Below are 22,148 nucleotides of genomic sequence, written 5' to 3'. Positions count from 1 at the left end.
CCTTTTCCAACATCATTATTGTTTGTTTGATGCATGTATACCTTTCAGTGAGCCCTTAAGAGCTAGTTTCTCCCCTCAAGGACTGTATGGGAGGGCTCTCATTTAGATACTGTTCTGTGTATGTGCTAGTTGCAGTCTTCCAGTATATATTTTAGGATGCTCCATCTCCATAAATTGGAAGCAATAAAAAGACCTGTTATTGAAGCTGCCAGTGTTCCCTGTGTGGTAGCTACGTAGGAGGACTGAAGGGGCCATCTGATAGGCAAGCTTACTCCAGTCTGCCCTGACTCAAGAGGACACTGCCATGTGTACCAGGAGGCTGCTAACCATGTGCATCAGAAGCATGCACTGCTGGCCATCCTCCCAATATGCACAGTTCCCATGTTGTCTGAAACAGAAAGCACATGGATTTTGCATACTTGTACAGCTGTGGTGGCTCAAGTGGTTAAGACGCTGAACTGCAGGCTGTGGAAGAAGGTCGGTAGTTCAGCAGTTCGAGACCCGGGTGCCGCATGATGGAGTGAGCTCCCATCTCTAGTTCCAGCTCCTGCCAACCTAGCAGTTCGGTACAGCCTCTGTACAAGCTGCACGAAACCCTGGTTTTTTCAGAGAGCTGGTTTGCATGTACCAAGGCTGAAAATCCACACACTGCCCTTTTCTGGCAACATGGCAACCACACAAATCAGACACACTGTAATATATGAAAAGTACTACTATAGATCATTCCTACTTTTAGAACACGCCCTGGAATTTTACGTCAAAGCTTTCCGACCCATGGTTCAGAGACTACTAAGGGTAATATCTTGCAATACTGTAAAAATTTCAGATACAGATAAAAATACAAGGTTTTCTCAACAAAGGATATGGATGTGGAAGTTTGCAAAGGCATCACACTTTTGGGCATCCTGACAAAGATGATCCGTTTTCAGTAATACACATGGAAGTGACTGCAGAAACAAAGTATCATGAGAGTGCTTCCACACTGTGCTCTAATCAAGATTGATGGAAGATGCCAGTATTTTCCTAGAGTACCAGGCAAGTACCAGAGGACCTGCCAGCTTCTCAGCTCCAGCCTCCGACCTAGTTAATGTCTCAGTCTCCCCAAGAGCTTACACTGCCAGCAATCTGCTCATCTTCTGTCTCATCTGCCTCTGCTATCCCACTACCCAAACTCACTGATGATAAGAAATTGTTAATCTCTCTGCTTCTAACTCTCCAGTATTTCATATCACTGTGCCTTTTAAGCCAGCACTGCCCCTAATGCTAAATATCACAAACATTGTCAGAGGGCTGGCTGGGCCTTCCTCCATCACCCATCAATGGGAGTACAATCCTCTAGGTCCAAACACAAAGCAGATGGTTTATTATCTTCAGACAGCCTGAGCCCCACCTCCACACTATCCCAGTTTGCCCCGGACAGGAGGTTTTCGCACCTGCCTGGCCTGCTCCAGGATTTTCATACCCACCAACACAGCACTCTCCTGACACTGTTTAACCCCAGAAAATTCCGCTCTGTGGCTCAAAACAACACAGTCTATACAGAAGGCTGTGGGGGCAGCATAAGAAGAAGAAATCCTCTGGGGACTGAGGAGGAAACTGAAAAGGAAGAGATGAAAATCCATCCGGGGATGGCAGGGCAGAGTGAGAAAGGAGAAAAACAGTAGCTGGCACTGTGCTGAACTGGAAATATAATGGCTGGAAATGGCTACATCTGCTATCTCTGCGTATCAATTTTTAGTAGAAGCTGAACATGCACACATGTAAATATGTACAGTTACACCCCCACCCACCCCAGTTTTCAACCTGATGTTAAGGCTGGAAGTACCCTGAGCACCCTAAAATTTGAAATAGTTGCCTACCACTGCTCCTTACAATCAGTTCAATGAAATTACCCCTGCCTAGGTACTCATGCCCCTATTGCTTGGTTTTGGTTAAGGACTGAACAGCAGAACATTAACGTTCCTTAATGGCTGAAAATCCTTCTCCGTGCCCATCAGAGTTTTGGGGATGGAAAACAAAACACAGTTGCATTTTAAACTGGAAATGGTCAGAGGCAGAAAACTGTGAATTTAGTTGGATTTGGCTGAAAATGACGTATTCTCAGGTTGCAATGACTCTTTTTGGACTCTTTGATACGGGATCAGCTGCCAGCTTTATGAGTCTGTTTAATCTACTATGCTTTGTTTAAACAAACTGGATATTACAAATATACTATGTCTCCAGGTTTCTTTCATTCAATGGAAACAAAGCCCTGTAGCACTGCATCTGGTCTTCTCACTGCTAAGGAAAGGAAGGGGGTCCATAACAATATTATTCCTTCTTGCCCTGTTCCTGCTCCCTTGTTAGAGAAACTAAGGGAAACTAAGACACAAAGACACTAGATCTTTTCAGGATTTATGCTTATATATTTTACATTCATGCAAGAATCAGTTTCTATGGAAGCAGTTTTAGCTATTTGACATTTCCCAAAACATTGCCGTAAACTTTTAAAACACAAGTACAGTTTAATTAAGAACTGATGAATGCCAACATTTACAAAGCACCATAAACCAGGGAGGCCATTTGGTGACCACCAACAAAAAAGTGGAAGGTAGAATTCCAGGGTCTTTACAGCACATCCTGTACACCCGCACTACCCAACGGACACGGTTAAACTGGAGAAAATGGACCTGAATACGAGAAACCTTCCATATTCTAATCGTTCAGCTAGAAGTCATTTGCTCAGAAGAATGGGCACAACTGGAATAAAGACAAAGATTATGGTGGAAGATAAAGGAAGTTTTTCATCTTTACACAATGCAAGAGGTAGCATAACTCTGACAGACCAAGTTCTAAAGGAACTATAACCACCTCTCCAAACTCTGCACCCTTACAGACATTTCACACACGTTGCAATGGCAAAACCTATTTTGCAACTGAATGAAGGTACATCAAGCAATGCATCACAGCTTTTCCAACAACTGTGCCTGTACAATACATATATGTATATGAAAACTATTGAATGGGCACATATTAGGGATCCCAGCCCCCTGCCGAAATGCTGCCATCACTTCCAGTAAGCACAGGATGTGACATTAGCACAATGCTGGAGAGGACCTACAACCATCTGATTACTCCACCCAATTCCCTGCCAATTGCCAGGTGGGACCTGGCAACCCTAGTACATCTTAAAAATTATGATGTATGAAATGGCCAGTGGCATGACTTAAATATACTCCCAAGACCATGGCCATTTTCACACTGATCTGGGTTCAATGCTGTTGGGAAGCAGGGTTTTTTCCTACTTCCCACAGTATTGTGGTACGTTCATACATCTCAAGTTTACCTGGCTTTTCTCCATTTTCTCTCAAATCTGCTATGCTTTGAAGTTTTGGGAAAGACTGTAGTAAAGCCTGGATGGCTGCTGTGTGGTCAGGGCTGCCAGTTTCCTGTCAGGGGCAGGGGATCCCCCAGCTCTTGTTTCCCACTTCTGTAGCCAGTGGGAGAAAAATAATGAGGAAAAACAGTTTCCCTGGAGTTATGGTGTGGCGTCGTTTCTGAGAAAAAAGCAGGAAGTGAACCCAGTCTTCTCTAGGAATCACTGGAAAATCTATGGTTTATCATGGAATTCCTAGTGATTCCTATAGAGCTGTGATGTTGTTTCCTGGTTTACCCTAGAAGTTACATCATGCCATCACCGACAGCACACCAGATGTCTCCCTGATGTGTGGGTGAGAAAGTTTGGATTTTCGCACTCACTTGGCAGCCATTTTACCTCACCCTTCCTCCCCCGCTTCCCCAGGTGGAAAAAATGGCAATTTCATATTTTTATATCAAATCCAAAATAAGTGAATTCCCAACTTCCTTAAAAAAAAAAAAGTATGTCTCTAGCTCTTTCTATTGTGGAGATTTAAGATAAAGGCATAGTGTAGATATAAGGTAACAGCATCTCCATTGCAGAGATATAAGGTAAAGGCATTTTTTAATAAAAGTTAACAGCATCTCCATTGCAGAGATATAAGGGAAAGGCATTTTTTAATAAAAGATGGGAAGATGGGAAGATGGGAATGCACAAAACCTGTTACACTTACTGTTATAACAAAATATTGATATAACCATATGCAATTGCTGAGCTTTTTAAAAAAACTGAAAACGACCCAGTGACCGAAGGGAGGGATGGCTGCTGCTGGGAGGCTGGGGCAAGCAAACTCCAGGGAAACCTGTCATGTGGGAAACCCTGTTGCCATTGTACTGTATTGACAGCCACAATGGGGAAACCACATAAGCCTGTTCCTCTATAGAAGCCACTCTTGTCTCAGACAGACAGTATTGTATCCTCCTATGAACAGTAGAACCACTGACCTCGTTAGGCAACAGAACTGGATCTTAGTGACACCAAGTTCAGAAGGGCCAGATGACAGAGACAAGGTCAGTCTTTCAAGGAAAGGACTAGTCCAAACAATCTTCACCCAAAGAGGTCCACTCTTTGGTGTAGTGGTTAAGAGTCAGTTTGGTGTAGTGGTTAAGAGCACGGACTCTAATGTGGGAGAACTGGGTTTGATGCCCCACTCTTCCACATGCAGCTGCTAGTGTGACCTTGGGTCAGTCACAAGTTCTTCAGAGCTGTTCTCTCAAGAGCAGTTCTCAAAAGAGCTCTCTCAGCCCCACCTACCTCACAGGGTGTCTGTTGTGGGGAGGGGAAGGGAAAGGGAAAAGAGATTGTACACCGCTCTGAGACTTCGAGAGAAGGGCGAGGTATACATTCAATCTCTTCTTCTCTTCTTTTGCATTACTATGTTTTTGGGCATTTACTAATCTGAGAATCCTGGAAAAGAGCTGGGGAAGCCATGTCTGAACAGTTAGTAGTCACTGGTTTTATTCCTTCTGACATTACACTGCCCTTCATGAGAATGACTTGCACAAGCAAAGTTACTAATATGAAGTGTATTTTGGAGCCAGATTACACAACATATACAAATGCATCTAAGAGTACAAGAAAAGATGCTTCCAGTGGGGAATTCCAGGATCAGTGACACTCTTACTGTTTGCAATTACCTCAGTTCCAATTCTGACAAATGGCTTTGTTTCCTATGCATGCGGAGAAAGCCATTCAGTTTATTTTCTCAGCCACAGACCAAAATGATCATGGGAAAGAAACTGGAGTGCAGAAAGCATTGGAATACCTTTCCTTCCAAGAGAGGCTGAAAAGTTTTGGAAATTTTTTTCCAGTTCAGAAAAAGACAATTAAGGGGGGACATGATAGAGGCTTATAAAATTATGCATAAAGTGGAGAAAGCAGGTAGAGAGAACATTTTCTTCTTATCCCATAATACTAGAAACTAGATTCCCAAATAGCCACACTGGAAATGGCTTTTCCTTTTCAGAAATAACAGAGGTCATTTCGGGAGGGATTGCGGGGGATCGCAGTTCCCCCGGGTGAGGTATGGGGGGTGGGGCACATGATGAAGCCCCGCCCCCTGCTTCCTGCCGCCCCGCTTCCGGCCCTCATTCAGCCAGGAGGAGGCAGGAGAAGAGGGAGGGTAAGTGCTTCCTCCCTGCCTCTCCCCACCCCTGCCTGCCTGGGGCCAGGGAGGGCCTTCGCGGGGCTTCCTTGCACTCCCGCCGGCCTTGCAAGTCCACCGCCAGGCCCCTCATGGGGCATGGCAGTGGAGCTGCAAGGCCGGCAGCAGCGGCCGGGACCGTTGGGGGCGCGGTGTGTGGCCTTATGACACACTTCTGGTGATGTCAGGGGGTGTGGCCTTATGACACACTTCCGGTGATGTCAGGGGGTGTGGCATATGCGAATGAGTTATGCTAATGAGTTCCCCTAGCTCTTTTTCTACGAAACGACCCCTGGAAATAACTGTTAGGTTACCACTATGTGCATTTGAGCATAATATGCCTCCATAATATGGCCTCCATCACATAGGCCATGGCAGATCATGCTACTTGCTACTTACTACCCAGCCTGCTGGAGATTTACTCCAGATGACCATCATTAGGTTTTTTCCTATGTGTTTATACACTGTTTTTCTCCCTAATGGGGACCCAAACCAGTTTACAGTATCATTCTTCCCTCCTCCATTTTATCCTCACAGTAAAAAACTTGTGCAGGCAGAAAGAGAGAGTGACAGGCCCACGGTCATCCAGCAAGCTTCCAAAGCAGAGCAGGGATTCAAGCCCAGCTCCTAGTGCTACATTCTAGCCCCTACACCACACTACCTACCATAAGATTTTCTTGGGCTAGGAATACAACGAGGCATTACTTTTCCTTGGTTTTACTGGCCACGCTACAGAGAAGTGACACCAGGGACAACCCGCCCTGAAGCTCTCAATAACCAGCTCTGGAAAGTGCCAGCTGCAGCAATTTCCAATAACACCAGGGGCTTGGGTTCCCCATGCATCAGAGCCAAGAATACCATTCAGTGCAGCTCTGATGGCAGCCAGGGGCTGTGGGTATTATCAACACTCCATCTATCTACCCAGCATGTAGTATTCCCCAGCCTCCCCCCACCTCCAGTATTCCTGTCCCCACAGAGCAGGTGCAATATCCAGCCACCATGCTGAGAGTTTAATTGCCGAGACTCATGGACAGCTGCTCTTAAAGATCTCCAAATTGGTCTCTGGCAGCCAGACCATGCTATGGGAGGACTGCATTAATGAGGGGCAATATGCAGTAGCGCTCCAGGGACAAGGAACTCCTTTCCCCTCTACCTACATTCCCCATCTCTCCTTCCTTAGTTCCTCTGCAGAGTCTGTGATAATCTGGAATACTTAATTGCTGCACTTGTGAGCAGAAAGGGGGGGGGGGAGGAGCCTGCCCAGTTGGGAAGGGAGAGACAAAAAACATTTAATGTGTTCTGCAACTACTAGCTCTGCAAGTTCCAACTTGATGTAGAAGCTCCCACAAGCACAGAAAGAACACATTTCACCAGGACTGCAACCTCAACAGCTTCACCATAATAACAGCTCTGTATGGGGAAACACATGATACGCACTTGACAATGTGTGTGTGTTTTTAATTCCACAGCCAGTTGAAGCTGGCTTTAGCAGAAAGTCTCCCACTCAGTTCTGGATACCTCATACAAGGAAGGATACACATCAGCCAAATGATATCCAGAGAAGAAAAAGATGAGAAAAGAAATTGCGAGGATTAAAATGCAAGATTATGACATGGAGAAAGACTGACAGTGCTGAGATTGTTCAACCTACAGAAAAGATAGCTAAATAACCATATATCTGACAGATTGACACAAACTCAGTGAAAAGGAAGTGATCACTTTTTGCCAGTGAGAGCAGAACAAGAGTCAGTGGACTGAGACTACAGGAAAGCAGATTCACTCTGTACAAGAATTCATCTGCCATAAGAATTATGCAACCTAATTATTGGAAGTCACAGAATTGCCTTCCCTTGAAGTTAAAAACAACAGATGAATTAACATAGAATGGTTAGGGGAAACAACCAGTGTTCCCTCTAAGCTGAGTTAGTGTGAGCTAGCCTCCGGTGCACACATTTCTGTCTTAGCTCAGGAAGGATGGCTCCAGAGCAAACTAATTTATACAGCAGCCAAATTGCTCGCTCACAACTTTAATGCCAGTAGCTCATAAAGTAGAATTTTTGCTCTCGAGACTCCACAGCTTAGAGGGAGCACTGAAAGCAACTACTACTCATGGCAGGGATTTGGATGACCTGACCCCTCAGCGTACTTGCCAACTTAATGTACAGCTCTCAAGACACATCTGCCACCTACTCCCACTCCCACCACAAATACCTCCAGTCCCACAACCCTGCTAAACCAGCACAGTCAAGATTGCTACAGGCAGTTGGCAGGTTTCACTTCACATTGCACACAATACTGTCATTAGCTCTCCCTTACAGCAGATGCCAACTGCATCACAAGCAAAATTTGGACCATAAACTGCACTCCTTAATGCCTAGCCAAAACCTTGTCAAACAGGTACTGCTACACAAGGACCCAAGAGACAAGTAACAACTAGTCCCTCTTTTAAAGGAGAGGGAAATTATAGATGCTGGTCAGGCTAGGCTAGGAGAGGTTCCACCAAGGAACAACAAAAGAAGACAAAGTATTTCCCACCCCAATTTCTGCTTGCCATTCTTAACAGGAATGACTTTTCAGGCAGTGAAAGCTGGCAGAATCATGGTTCTGGAGCCAAAGTCTTCAGTTTGGTCATGGATCACGGGAAGTCTGGAGGTCACAGAAACCTCCTCTGCCCAGAGGAAAATACTTCATAAAGAGGTGAAGAAGCAGGGTGTAAAAGGGTTTTGTAGTCACAGCTCATCCTCTCCAAAAGCCTCCAATTCCTTCTGAAGACACAGGCTCTGGACCTCTGCCTTTGGGGAAAAATAGGCAGACAGATTATCAAGCCCCAGGTCTCCCACAGGGAAAGGAACATGCACCAAACTGGATTTGGTCCAGCACAGAGAGGGAGGCTTTGCATGAGCAAGTTGATAACAGCCTCATTCACAATGAGATTTAGATGAACTATACACAGTGATGGTGAGCTACATAAGGCCTGTAGGGTTTATCTCGCCTGCCAAAGTTGTTTCGCCTCACCTTCAGCCCACACCAATGTGACATGCTTTTGCCCATGGCTCAACCATTTGGGGAGGGATTCTTCAAGGATAGCGTTGGCAAGCTGGAATATAGCCCAAAGATACTCAGTTGTCTATCCACAGCTCAGGTTCACTTTGGCTATGTCTTTAACACATCAAAGCCTACAGTATTTTACGTGCATGATGTTCACTATGCACACAAACATACATCTGAAGCACATCTTCCCAGTCATTTCCAGTAACATACTTAAAGATTAACTGAAATGATGACACTAAAATAATGGCACATGAACTTTAAGTGAGTCACCACAAATGATGAGAAACATGTACTTTTTAGGTATGCATTGAACACCACATGTACACACAAGTCTCTCTGAAGTTGCAATTACATTTAAAGGTACTTGGTTTGATTAACACGATTTCAATAACTGCCTCACGAATGAACCAAGTCTTGTCATTCTGAATACCTGAACTGATTCTGATCAGAATCCCTCCCTTCTTGGGATCAAAATTCAAGAAGAAAAAAAGTGAATTAAAATTAAGCAATTGCATTCAGACTGATTCTTCATGTTCATGCTGTAACTGAAAAACCACTCTTCCTCTGCCACTGATTTTGCCACTGGCCCTTCTGAATTCCCCTGCCTGGCTTTTCCTTAGCATAAGCTATCTCTGCTTACACTATCTCTGTGGGATACCCTGCAAAGCTCTGCATTAAAACAGTGACATTTAATTTAATTTAATTGCAGTGCACAAGGATATGGCACCATAATAAAGAGGAAAAAAGGGCTGTTTGAGCTAATTAAAGAGGGACAGTCTCTTATCTCTGAACAGACAGGCAGTAAACTCCACTGACAGGTTTGCCCTACCCACCCTGGAGCACACACTCCACTTACACATTGTGGAAGAGTTAGCCATGAGCCCACTGCAGCAAGAATAACAAGGAGTCCTGAGGCACCTTAAAGAGTAAGAAACTTATTTCAGCGTAAGCATTGGTGAACCACAGCTCACTTTGTCAGAGTGCTACTTGTAGGAGCCTATCTTGGGGCACTGACATAGTGATACCGAGTGTTGCCTCACAGAACTGGCAAGTATCTTGCCCCTGCTTCCAAATGACCACCCTGAGCCCTGTTCTTCATCAGCTTCCAAGTATCACCACGTATAAACTCAGAATCCAGGTGGGCAGTCCTATCCAATAAATTAATAACCAGAGAATCCATCCACTGAGCATTCCTCCATCCCCTTCTGTACTGCCTTGGACACCGAAGACTGCTCTGATGCCATCAAATCATCCAGTGTTGAACATATATGCAAAGAAAGCAGATTTTATGGAGAATTATCCACAAATGGTTGATTGTATTCAAACGGGAAAATAATATGGAGGGAGAAGTTTCTTTGGCAAAAAAACCCCTGGAAGCCTGTGAAAAACATGCAAAAACTAAGAGACTGAAGCTTCAGATATTGTATTCAAGCAAAGACTGGGGCAGCCAACTGGATCTGCCTGCACAAAAGAGGTCTGCCATTTGGCTATGAAGACTCCACCAATTCTAAAGTGACCTATGCAGCTATTAAAGGTAAAGGTAAAGGTTCCCTTGCTCGAAAGCCAGTCGAATCCGACTCTAGGGTTGCGGTGCTCATCTCCGTTTCAAAGCCGAAGAGCCAGCGCTGTCCGAAGACGTTTCCATGGTCATGTGGCCGGCATGACTAAACAACAAGGCGCATGGAACGCTGTTACCTTCCCTCCAAAGTGGTACCTATTTATCTACTTGCAATTTCTTGCTTTCGAACTGCTAGGTTGGCAGGAGCTGGAACTAGAGACAGGAGCTCACTCCGTCATGCGGCACCCGGGTCTCAAACTGCTAAACTACCAACCTTCCACAGCCTGCAGTTCAGCGTCTTAACCACTTGAGCCACCGTAGCTCAAGTGCAGCTATTACTGAACATAAAACCTAAAACATGAGAATATCAGCTAAGAAAGGTTGTTAATGCCAAATTCAATTACTTATTTGCCAGTGTTTTAAAGGAAGGGTTACTTAGGAGTTGGTTCTCCATGGCAAAGAGTTTTGTAGTCGTTAGAGGACAAGCCATGGCTCCTGCAAAAGGGCGAATGAGATCTCCCTCATGTGGAAGACAGGAAATTGAACTAAACAGTCTTTCTAAACAGTGTGATTTAGACTCAAATTCACAGCAACACTCACACTATCTTACCTGAAACGGAAACTCTCATGATTGCCTCCAAAGGCCTGTTGTTATCCAGGGCCCTGCTTAGACGCAGCTCTCCGGTGCTGTGGTTCAGAAGCACCAGCTTCAGTTCATTGCCTTGTTCAAAACTATAGGTAAGATTATCAGAGACATCAGGGTCATAGGCTGGAATCAGACCTATCACCCCAGTAGGGAAACTGCTGGACTTGTTTGTGATGTAATTGTTGAAGACGATCTGAAAGTTCTTCAGGACAGGTACATTGTCATTCTTATCCAGTAAACGGACATGCACAGTAGCCCGACTCACCAGTGGAGCTGAAGTGGCCTGTACCACAATGACATATTCAGACTTGGCTTCATAATCTAAATCCATCAGTGCTGTCAGTTCTCCTGAGAAGATGTCAAGCTGGAAGACCTCTGGAATGTTACCCTCCACTATCTGATACATGATCTGGGCATTGGTGCCTTCATCTGGATCACTAGCTGTGATCCGGGCCACCACTAAACCAATGGGGCTGTTTTCCTCAATGAAGATGTCAAACTCATCCCGTTCAAAGACTGGAGGGTTATCATTGACATCAAGGACAGCGATATGGACATCAATGGGAGTCCTCATGGCTGGTACACCCTTATCAACTGCATATGCCCTAAGCTCATACAATGGGACATTCTCCCTGTCTAACCTACGCAAAGTTCTAACAATGCCTGAGGTCGATTCAATTATGAAATCTCCATCCCCATCATCTCCACCCTGAAAGGTATAGAACACCCTACCATTCATGGCAGAGTCCCGGTCAGTGGCAGAAACCTGCAAAACACTAGTGAAGGCTGGGACATCCTCATACACAGAACCTTGGTAGCCATCTCTTAAGAACTGGGGTGCATTGTCATTTACATCAGTGACTAGTATTTCCAGGTAAGTGGTATCTGATTTCTGTGGGATACCATTGTCCCTGGCTGTAATCGCGAGTGTATATGACACCTGATCCTCATAATCCAGTTCCATCTGAGTGGTGACAGCACCAGTGTCCATGTCAATCTTGAACTGAGGGATGCTGTCTTCCATGAAATAAGTGATGCGGGCATTCTCCCCTGTATCCTCATCTGTAGCACTAATGATCACTACAGTTGTGCCCACTGGCCGGTCCTCATTGATGTTAACAGTGTAATGGGAGCTCTGGAACACTGGCCGATGGGTGTTGGCATCAGTCACATTGACAAAGACTTGTGCTGTGTCCAGCCGAGTGCCATCAGAAGCTGTGATAGAAAGCAGATACTGACGCTCTAATTTGTAATCCAAGGGTAGGGCCAAAGTAATAAGACCACCACCACTCTGACTGGTGATGGAGAAGCGATTACGGGTGTTCCCATTGGTGATCTGGTAGGTGATGACACTGTTGACATCCCGATCAATAGCGGAGACTGTAAGGACACTGGTGCCCACAGCAGCGTCTTCATTAAGACGCACGGCATATTCCTTTTGGGTGAATTCAGGGTTATTGTCATTAACATCCAAGATGGTAATGCTGACACTGGCTGAAGAGGTCATCGGTGGAATACCGTGGTCTCGGGCCTCAACACCAAAGTTGTAAAAGTCCACTGCCTCACGATCCAATTCGGAGGCCACCACAATCCATCCTGTGTTGTTGTTGATAGTAAAGGGGAAATCAGAACTAGTGTCAACCAGAGCATACTCTAGTCGGGCATTCTCCCCAGAATCGGCATCAATGGCTTGGATGTGGATGACAGAATAGCCAACAGGCACATTCTCTAGGACTGTGGACTGGAAAGGTGTGCTGACAAAGATAGGGGCATTATCATTTACATCCAGCACCTGGATGGTCACCAGTCCACTGATGTTAGAGAGGGGAGGCCTTCCTCCATCCTGAGCCCTAATGCGAAGCGTATACTCTTTATTCATCTCATAGTCAAGTTGGCTGACCACATCTATGTTACCTGTCTGGGCATCGATGTAGAACTGCCCCCGGGTGTTGCCACTCATGATGCTGTAATGCACTAGAGCATTGCTACCTTTGTCACGGTCTGTTGCATTCACCCGTAGGATGTGTGTGTTTGAAACCACATTCTCAGGTACCTGCACCACATAACGTTTCTCACTGAACTGAGGTGAGTTGTCATTGTCATCCTCCACTGTGATGTGGATTGTGGCCGTGGTACTGCGTGGCCCAGGGTCTCTGCCTTGGTCATTGGCTTCCACTATTAACTGGTAAGACTCCACAGCCTCTCGATCGACCAGACCATTGGTGCGGATGACACCAGACTTTGGATCAATCTCAAATATCCTGTTGGACCCGTTACCATTCAAGATACGGTACAAGATGTTGGCGTTGGGGCTGGCATCACCATCAGTGGCTCTCACTGTCAGCACCTCATAGCCAACTTCCAGGTTCTCCCGCATGTTCTCTTTGTATTCTTGCTGCTCAAAGATGGGATCGTGGTCGTTAGTGTCACTGACTGTGATTGTGAGGGTGGCCAGGGCCGTGCGACGTGGTACACCATGGTCAGTGGCCATTACACGGAATACGTGGGTGCTTTTGGTTTCTCTGTCCAGCTCCTCTGCTGTGGTCACGGCTCCTGTCTGGGGGTCGATGGCAAAGTAGCTGTTGGAACGGCTATCAAAAAGGGCATCCATAGCGTAGTCCAAGCGGCCCCACTCCCCCTCGTCCGGGTCCACAGCCCCCAACAAGATCACGGGAGTTCCGGCGGGCCTGTTCTCCGGCACCGACACCTGGTAGGTGGGCTTCTGGAACTGCGGGCTGGCGTTCACGTTGCGCTTCCTCCGGCTGCTCGCCTGGCCTGGGCGGTCGCCCTCCTGCAGCCACTGCTTCTCCACCTCGCGCTCCGAGGAGCCCAGGCCGAGGCTCCAGCGCACGAAGGTCTGGCCTCTCTGCCCGCAGCGGTCGCACAGCAGCCCCAGGCGCAGCGGGTGTCCGGATCGGAGACACATGGCCCGCGGGGGCAGGATCAGCTCCCCGCGGGGGTGAGGCGAGAGGCTCCTGCCGCCGCCTCGCACTCTGCACCGCAGGTGGCAGCCTTCCCACGCGCTGGCCGGCGGCAGAGGGACGCGGGAGCCCGGCTCCAAGCACAGCGCCCGGCTTCGTCCCCTCCGGAAACGGCCGCCCAGGTCTTGGGCCGGGAGAAGGCGGCTGAGCAGCAGCAGTTGCCCGTCCTCGGCCGCCGCCGTGCCGCCGCCGCCGCCGCCGCTTGGCGCAGCCGGGCTGCTCGTCCGGCGGCCGCGGCTGCACCCCGGAGGCGCTCGGGGCGCAGAGCGCGGGCGGCGCAGGACCCACGGGGCTCTCGCCTCGGGACCGGGGGATCCCCAGCGCCAGCAGCAGGAGCAGAGCCCGGCCCGGGGCGCAGCAGCAGCCGCCGCCCATCTCCCGCCGCCGCCGCCGCCTGCAGTCCGGCCTCCTTTCTGTCGGTCCGTCGGCCGGTCAGCGACTGCGTTTCATGCCAAGAGGGAGATCCCGGCAGAGGCGCCCGCCGGCTCCCCCGACCAGCCCAAGCAGGGTCGCCGCCGCGTGCGCTCGCCCCGCAGCCCGCGCCAGTCTCGCCGCCTGCCAAGCAAGCCCGGCTCGGCTCCGCTGCGGCAGCGGCTCGGCTCGGCTCATTTCCATAGACCTGCGGCTCTTAAAGGAGCCGCGTCACACTTGCCGCAAGAGAAGCAGCCGCGCGGTGGTGGGGCCATCGCTTCGACACCGCCACGTTTTCCCCCAGTGGCGGCGGCAGCGCATGCCCGGTTTCTGTTTCCAGTGGCTTGGGTCCACCTGCGTGTCTTTGAACACGGAGAGACCGCAGCAATGCCTCGCTCTTGTGAATGACCATTGCTAATCTGGAATTATTACAGGCGCACCTCTCAGATAGGCATCGCCATCCCTCCCGCCCTCCGTAGCTATGGCTAGTTGGCCATATTCCACCAGCCTCTTTTGTGCCAAGTGGCTGGTGTCCTTTCTCTCTGTAGAAAGGTAATCGTTGCTTGTCCTCATGTTCATGTTGACAGGTAGCTGCTACTGTTCTAGCTAAATCAGTCCCCCAAAAGGGGCAAAATAATGGCCTGCATTTACCAGGAGACCTTGTTTGCTAGGACATTATGTGAGCTATGACCAGGGATCACTAAGAGTTATCTGGTTTCGAGGCCAAGGAATACACAAAGCAATAATTTAAAAGTATGCATTTGAGCATGTGCAGAGTGCCATTCCATAACAACCAGCTCCTGTAATCTGGGATTAGTGATTTGCCTGGCATCTCTCACTTTAAAACAAAACACCTTGTGTCCTTCTAGTTTCCCTTGCCAGCCACTTGTCCAGTGGAACCAAAGTTCAGCTCTGGAGAAGCAAAGTTGAGGTGCCAGGTGCTACATTCTCATTGCCTCAGTCCACCCCTTGCTTTGCAGAGTGCCTCTTTGAACCATCCCACTCAGGACTCCCAGTCAATCATTCGCAATCACCCCCATGCTCTCTAGCCAATCCAGCGCCTCACCCCTGACTCACAAAGCCAGAGTTGCTGTGTCCTTATTCCCTTCTAGATTGCCCCATCCAGCGGGGACCAGGACAGGAAACAGACCTCAACAGCTATTGAACGCCTTCTCTGTTCCATGAAGACTTGAACTGCAGCTCAACATCTGCCACTGCTTGTACACGATCTCAAAGCAAAGCCCACTTTCTAATTAGCTGGAAGTGCAAAGGAGAAAATGACCAAACTTCCATGGGCTCTCTAGAGCAGACAGAAAATGGCCCATTGACAAAAGAAGAAAGACACAACTTTATACTGATAAATGATCAAGGCCGGCTCACTCACTAGGCGAACTAGGCAATCGCCTAGAGCAGGACAGCCCTTAGGGGCGCCAAACTGAACCCAGCCCCGTACTCTGGAAGTTTCTTGATTATTTGTGCTTTTCATTATTCCTAAAATGCATTTATTTTTGAAAATTGGTGGGTGCGCCGGGGGGGGGGGTGCCAGAAGGGATCCTCGCCTAGGGTGCAAAATAAGCTGGGGCCGGCCCTGTAAATGATCATCCCTACTTGAAAGACACAGCAGCAATTTCCAGTTAACTTACTTCTGATTGGTATCTGGGAGAGTGATTTCACACAAGGATGAAAATAGTTGGCTCCAGCCCAGTAGCCTTCTCTAGGATGAATAATGAGGAGTTAAGACTCAAGGAGCATACTTTTGGCTTAATCAGTGAGCACGGTTTTAAGCCCAATAGAGGTGCTAATCATTTATATGTAAAGGCCATGAAGAGTGTCAAACACAGAGAATGCTACTCTTTGGTTAAATTATGAACATAAAGCTTTTGATTATTGCTAAAATCAAATAATCAAAAACACCAGCTGCTATAAGATACAAACAGGCCTCTATTGGCTGGCCTTTACTACACAGAGACTCTCAGCAAAACCCACCTCAAATCTAAATCCCTTCAAGGGGCATGAGAAGCATTAGACCACCACCGCCATGTGTCACCCAATAGCTAACAACAAGCTATTGCTATGAATTAATAGAATCTATTGCAGAGCCTGTGGGCACCTTTGGACTTCTGAGGCGGGGAGGTGAGCACCATCCCAAGATGGCTGTAAAATGAGGTGAAGCCAAACACATTGCCTCCCTCCTCACTTTGCAAAGGAATCATGGAAAGGGGATGAAAAGAAATGAAGGAAAGCCCTAGGGGAAGGAAGGGAGAAAGCCATGGAAACACCTTTCATTTAAATAAGGACAGCCAATAACAACCCCTGTCTTTAAAAAACCCACCCACTTTTTGAAAAGCTTGGGGGGCACAAGGGGAAGTACTGCAGGGCACCATGTTAGGGAACCCTGGTCTATTGAGATAAGGTAGGTGAGGTAAGAGAACGCAGAACCAAACACTACAAAAGAAGTATGGATGTGACTAAGCTGTTCTAGAAGCAGGGCTCTAGTCGGGGGGGAGCTCTCAGGTACGGAGCTCCGGAAGAGAACCTCTAGGGGGCGGGGCGGTCACGTGGTGAAGCCCCGCCCCCTTCTTTACCCCGCCCTCTGCTTCGATTCTCATTCCGTTTGGGAATGAGGATGAAGCAGGAGGGTAAGTAGCCGGGCCTTCTGACACACTTCCGGTGATGTCAGGGGGTGTGGCCTTCTGTCACTTCCGGTGATGTCAGGGGGCGTGGCATATGCAAATAAGTTATGCTAATGAGTTATGCTAATGAGCTCCGGCAGCTCTTTTTCTACAACAAGACCCCTGTCTAGAAGTACAAAGTAACTCCTTAGCATATTAACACACATTAGGCTAGGCACTTTGTCAGTCCACTGGAGACCTTAAGAGGCTGGTTGCCTCACTGTAAACCAATATTTTAATATCTGACCTACAGATTGCTGGCCTGGGTTCTGAGCTCCCTTGATATGGTGGGGGGTGGTCTTGGATGAGGAAGAAAGACTTCCAATAAGCTCTTTTCCAATAAGTTTTGTTAAGCACTTCATGGTGAGTGCCACATGAAACTGGATAAGATCAGTATGCATTCAGTTCAGAAGCCTAAATGAGTTTTGCAAATTTTTAAAATAAGAATTTAGAAGACCATCTATACTGGATCAGACAAACAGTCCATCTAACCCAGTATCTTATTTCATACAGCAGTCCAAAACAGCCCCTAAAGGCCTTCAAGCCAGTCACAGAGAGGCCAAAGTCTCTTCTGTTGTTGCCACACAATCACATTTACCAAGCCTTATGGGACCACACAGGTGTTCCAGTGTACAGATTAAGAGCATGATACAGCCGCTTTGCTGAAGCCAAGTGGAACAGAACCTGGCTGATGCCGGTGCAGGAAATCTCCAGAAGATTCTATTGAGCGGCCTTTGGTTCTGTGAAAGAAGTAGACTCTGCATGCAATGTCACAATATCTGTCATGGGTGAAGCACATGAATGAGTTTGACATAAATCTTACCAAGAAGTAATTGTGGTGTGGGTGATTGCTTTGCCATGGGAGCCAAGAACCATGTGCACGCAGCTGTTCGTCATCCACCCTCTCCATATAAGCAGGCGGGGTAGCCATATTGGTCTGAAGCAGAACTAAGTTTGAGTCCAGTGGCACCTTTTTAAGACCAACAAAGTTTTATTCAAGGAATAAGCTTTCGTGTACATGCATATCTGAAGACGTGTGCATGCACACAAAAGTTTGTACCTTGAATAATACTTTGTTGGTCTTAGAGGTGCCTCTGGACTCAAACTTTGTTTCTTGCCATATAAGTTGGTAATGTGTGTATGGATTAAGCCAGTATAATTGAACCAACTGGTTTAGGTAGGCATGCAGTTGGCATTTGCCCCATCACCTCTTGGTATGTTAGAATAGGGCAAGGCATGCACACAGCTGGTTATAACTGATCAGCAGGATGCACACTGGCCATGGGGCCACAGGAGCCAACTCATAAGTGGCAGGCAGCTCCTCTCAGCAGGATCTGGGGCAACCCTCTGTATGGCAAGACCAAGGAAACATGCATCGGAGGAGACAGAGCACATGAAACATAAGGTCTTGGCTTCAGTCCCCAGCATTGCCAGTTAAAAGGATCTGAAATACCAGGAATGGAAAAGTTTCTGCTTGAGATGTCACCCAGCAGGGGAGATGACACTGTGCTAGATGGCCCAAGAGTCAGACAGCATAAGGCATCTTCATGTGGATGGGTCTGTCTGCTGTGGCTCAGTGGCAGAGTCACATGCTTTGCATGCAGAAGGTCTTTGGTTCAGGCTCTGGTGTCCCCAGTTAAAATTGGGAACCTCCCGAACCACTGCTGCCAGTCAGAATACATGGACTAATGATATTCTGATGAAGGAAGGCAGCTAAATGTGAGCAGAAGTCTGAAAAAAGTCATTCATCTGATTGGAATTCAGTCCCTTCTGAGAGCCATTAGGGGATCTGTTGCATAAGCATGTGCCAAATAATGTGCTTAAGCAGGACTGCTACGCTGGACAGCAGCCTTAGCCTGTCTGTGTGGTTCTCTGGCTAAAACCTCCCTTTTTCCCAGTGGACTTCTCCAGTGTCAGGAGTGGTCCTGATCATTAACTGGCTGAGACAGAGCCTGGATTCTTTCCCTTCAGTCTCAGGCTCCCTCCTTTCTTTACACCGACTTTTACAGAACATTTTGCTTGTGTACCTTTTTGCAGCCACATTCAATCTACTCGCACCTGGAATGGAGCTACTTAAAAGGGCAATGGCTCCTGCATTCCAAGAGCCCCACTCACAACAGGTGCATATAAAAGAGAACACATCCTTTTCTTTGGACTAATTAAAATAGAAAAGCTACTAGCCTTACTCTATTTAATGTGCTGCCAATAAGAGGCAATTGTTCCCTGGTTGAGAACTCAGTGACTAACAATCACATACACTAGTTAAAATCCTTGCTGCACTTACAAGCTACACATACAAGCAAAGAGAAAAAGATCCCACTCTTAAGTCAAAAGCAAGAGTGACAGCACTGAGTGGGGGGGAAAAGATGCTGGCCTCATTTTCTTAATATAATTTTATATATGACAGTTGTTGGAATTTTGTTTTATAAGGTTTGGGCATTTTTGTTTTTAAACAAATGTATATGTTGAAATCCATTTAAAATGCATATATTAGGAAAGGGACCATAGTAATCTTAACATTTATATAGCAATATAAAGTTCTCAAAGTACTTGAGATACAATTTCCTAGTTATATTTACAGCAACCCAAGAAGCCAAGTCCATGTTATTGGTGGGGAGGGCCTTAAAAGAGATGTGTTTGTCTGAGGCTACCTGAGGAATTCCTACCTGTGGTGAACTTTGAAATGGGCATGTTCCAGTTCACAAGATTAGGAAGGGGACTGGCTAAGGCCATGCTAGTGGCCACTGGTTAGAAGAGAAAGGAAGCCATCAGATTCTGCCACTTGTATGTCATTCCTTTCCATGGAACTTGAGTGGGAATCCCTAGCAGAGCCCGCTAAAAGAAGTAGAAGGTGCACAGCAGCCATGCCTCAATGGCCATAATAACTGAGATCATTATTACATAGAGATGTGCATAGCTGATATGATCAAAGTCAGTTGTTCAGAGGTTGTCTAGACACCCCTACTGTTCAGGCACTTAGCAGCTGTGCAAGCAATCATCCTCCACGTGTACTGCTCACAAAAAAGAAACCCCTCTTGGAATTGGTTACTTCTCTCTGGCTTGGATCCACCAGAGCCAAAGTGTTTCCATGGACAGAAGGGTATCTGCATACAGAGCACGGTCTTCTCATCTCCTTTCTTTCACTGCTGTTGAACATCTCCCCCTAATATTCTTTCTGTCCCCCAGGAGCACCATTTCTGGAGACATTCGGGACTGCAGCAAGTTGGGGGGGGGCAAGAGAGTCATGTTCCATGGGCAAAAACACTCTGGTGGTTCTACAAGCCAAACTAAAGATGGTCTGCAAACTAAAGGGTTGACTGCCTGGACATTTTATCCTAATAACAAAAGAGACAGAACACATTTCCTTTCTGTGTTCTTGTCCCCAGAACAGCACTCCACAGGCATCATATGACAAAGAAGTTGTTGTAAGTCATATAGGTCCAAAAGTAAAATGCTAAAATAAAATAAAAACAGAACACAATCCACACAATACCTTTTATTAGGACCAACCAAAAGACACATAACAGCGTTAACATCATATGGCCACATTTAAGGTACCTGTGCACACCTGTGGGGTTTGCGAGCTTGCAGAATGTCTGAACAAATGGTTAGGCTAATAAAATATAATTTCATTGTCTCATCTGTGTCATTTAGTTTATTCTGTATTTGTCACTCTGTGGGATCTGTGCAACTATCAGCATCTTGACTAGCAAAAAGAACATGAAAGATCCCTTATTTCTTTGCAGGAAATAGAGATTCCCCCCGCATAGAACAAAGCAGATTCAGGCAACTCAGCATCAAGGATGCCTCTGTACGTTCACATGGCAGTACTGGAGGCAGCATGGCAGGTTTCCGTTAAACACTTTTAAACTCCTGTCTCCACTCTAAGGGCCAAGGAGCTTTCTAGCTGCGAGCCAACCAAGCAGGCAGGCTGACAGGCTGGAGCCCTCAATGGCTCCTAGGGATACAGGAAGGAATGTTTCCTCTCCTCCTAGCCTAGTGAGTGAAAACAAACAAGTTGGACAGTGCCATTCAGAAGGAGAATGGCCATCAATTAATTACACCCTGGATTTAGGACCTATCCTGTAAGGGATGTGGGGGTACCCAGCACCCTGAAGGATAAGCGCCCAATAAGGTCACACAGACACCCTTTGTTAGGCCTGTAAAAGAGCCTTGGGAAATGAGGCACTGCTGATGCACGCACTCAGAAGCTGTTGGAGAAGGACCAAAGAGAAACGGGACAGCCAGGGGGACGCAGTGCCAGCTCATCTCCTAATGTGCCACTCTGTGAGGGATGGCCACATCACAATTTACAAAATTCCTATCCCATCTATTGCATTTTCATCCCACCCTTTCTTAGGGCAGCATACAGAGTTCTTCTCTCCTCCTTTCCATTTCATCCTCACAACAACCCAGTGAGGTAAATTGGGCTGAAAGACAATGACTGGCCAGAGCCACCCACTGGTGAGTTTCACAGCTGAATGTATATTTGAACACAAGTCACTCTGGTCAAAATTCAGCACCCTAGCCCCATTACCACACTGGCCCACAGAGTAGTCTCTTCCATGTATGAATTAATGTCAATCAGCCTGTTGATTACAATAGGTAAAAACATAGAGAGTGTGTGTGTGTGTGTATGTATGTTTTTACCTATTATTATTCTCTATGTTTTTACCTATTGTAATCAACAGGCTGATTGATATTGCTGATATATATATTGCTGTACATGCATGTATTGATCTTTAGCCAGAAGCCAGCAGGTTCCACTGGGAACCACGGCAGTACATAAGAGTCTTGAGAAGCAACTGGTTGCCAGGGTAATGCTAGAGGTGAGTGCATGCTGAGAAACTGGTTCAGAAGCATCGGAGCTTAAAGAGACTGCAAGGGCAGACCCAGAGGCTGCTTCACACCTAAGGGGAGCCTGTGCTGGACAATAAAACATAAGATGTAAATACTAATATTCATATACAAACGTTTTAATATATTTATATTTTATTGGTTTTTGTAAATAGTGTTAACATTGATACAACAAATGGTTACATAACTGCTTAAAAGTGAATATAATGCAATGTGTAAGCTATATTGTCAGTGCTCCTTACAAACCAAAACCCAGAGTGAATGTGTGGACCTGAACTATTTTTTAATTGTTCAGCCATCTTTTCATTAGTATTGGATAGCACTTTGTCTCTGGCCTGTTTCAGTGTTTCTCCAAAATTTTCAAATAGACTTTGGACCTGCAGTGAGCTGGATGCTGAAGGATAGAGCTCTTCCTTGCTATATTATTACAAA

The 22,148-nt window shown here is 46.7% G+C and overlaps 1 protein-coding gene across 1 annotated transcript in view; it reads right to left on the bottom strand.

Moving 5' to 3' along the window:
* Positions 1-14,766, bottom strand: part of CELSR2 (cadherin EGF LAG seven-pass G-type receptor 2) — a 132,388-nt gene extending 117,622 nt beyond the window's left edge. The window contains exons 1-2 of the mRNA XM_015412082.1: positions 14,628-14,766; positions 10,760-14,215 (exon numbers count right to left, since the gene is read on the bottom strand). Coding sequence (XP_015267568.1) covers positions 10,760-14,215; positions 14,628-14,766 — 3,595 coding nt within the window. The remainder of the gene's footprint in view (positions 1-10,759; positions 14,216-14,627) is intronic.
* Positions 14,767-22,148: the final 7,382 nt, after the last annotated feature.

The sequence above is a fragment of the Gekko japonicus genome, unplaced genomic scaffold (assembly GCF_001447785.1).
Source record: "Gekko japonicus isolate JY-2015 unplaced genomic scaffold, Gekko_japonicus_V1.1 scaffold697, whole genome shotgun sequence".
Taxonomy (NCBI): Eukaryota; Metazoa; Chordata; class Lepidosauria; order Squamata; family Gekkonidae; genus Gekko; species Gekko japonicus.
The sequence above is the reverse complement of the archived record's forward strand: the minus strand, read 5'-3'. Positions and strand labels throughout refer to the sequence as shown.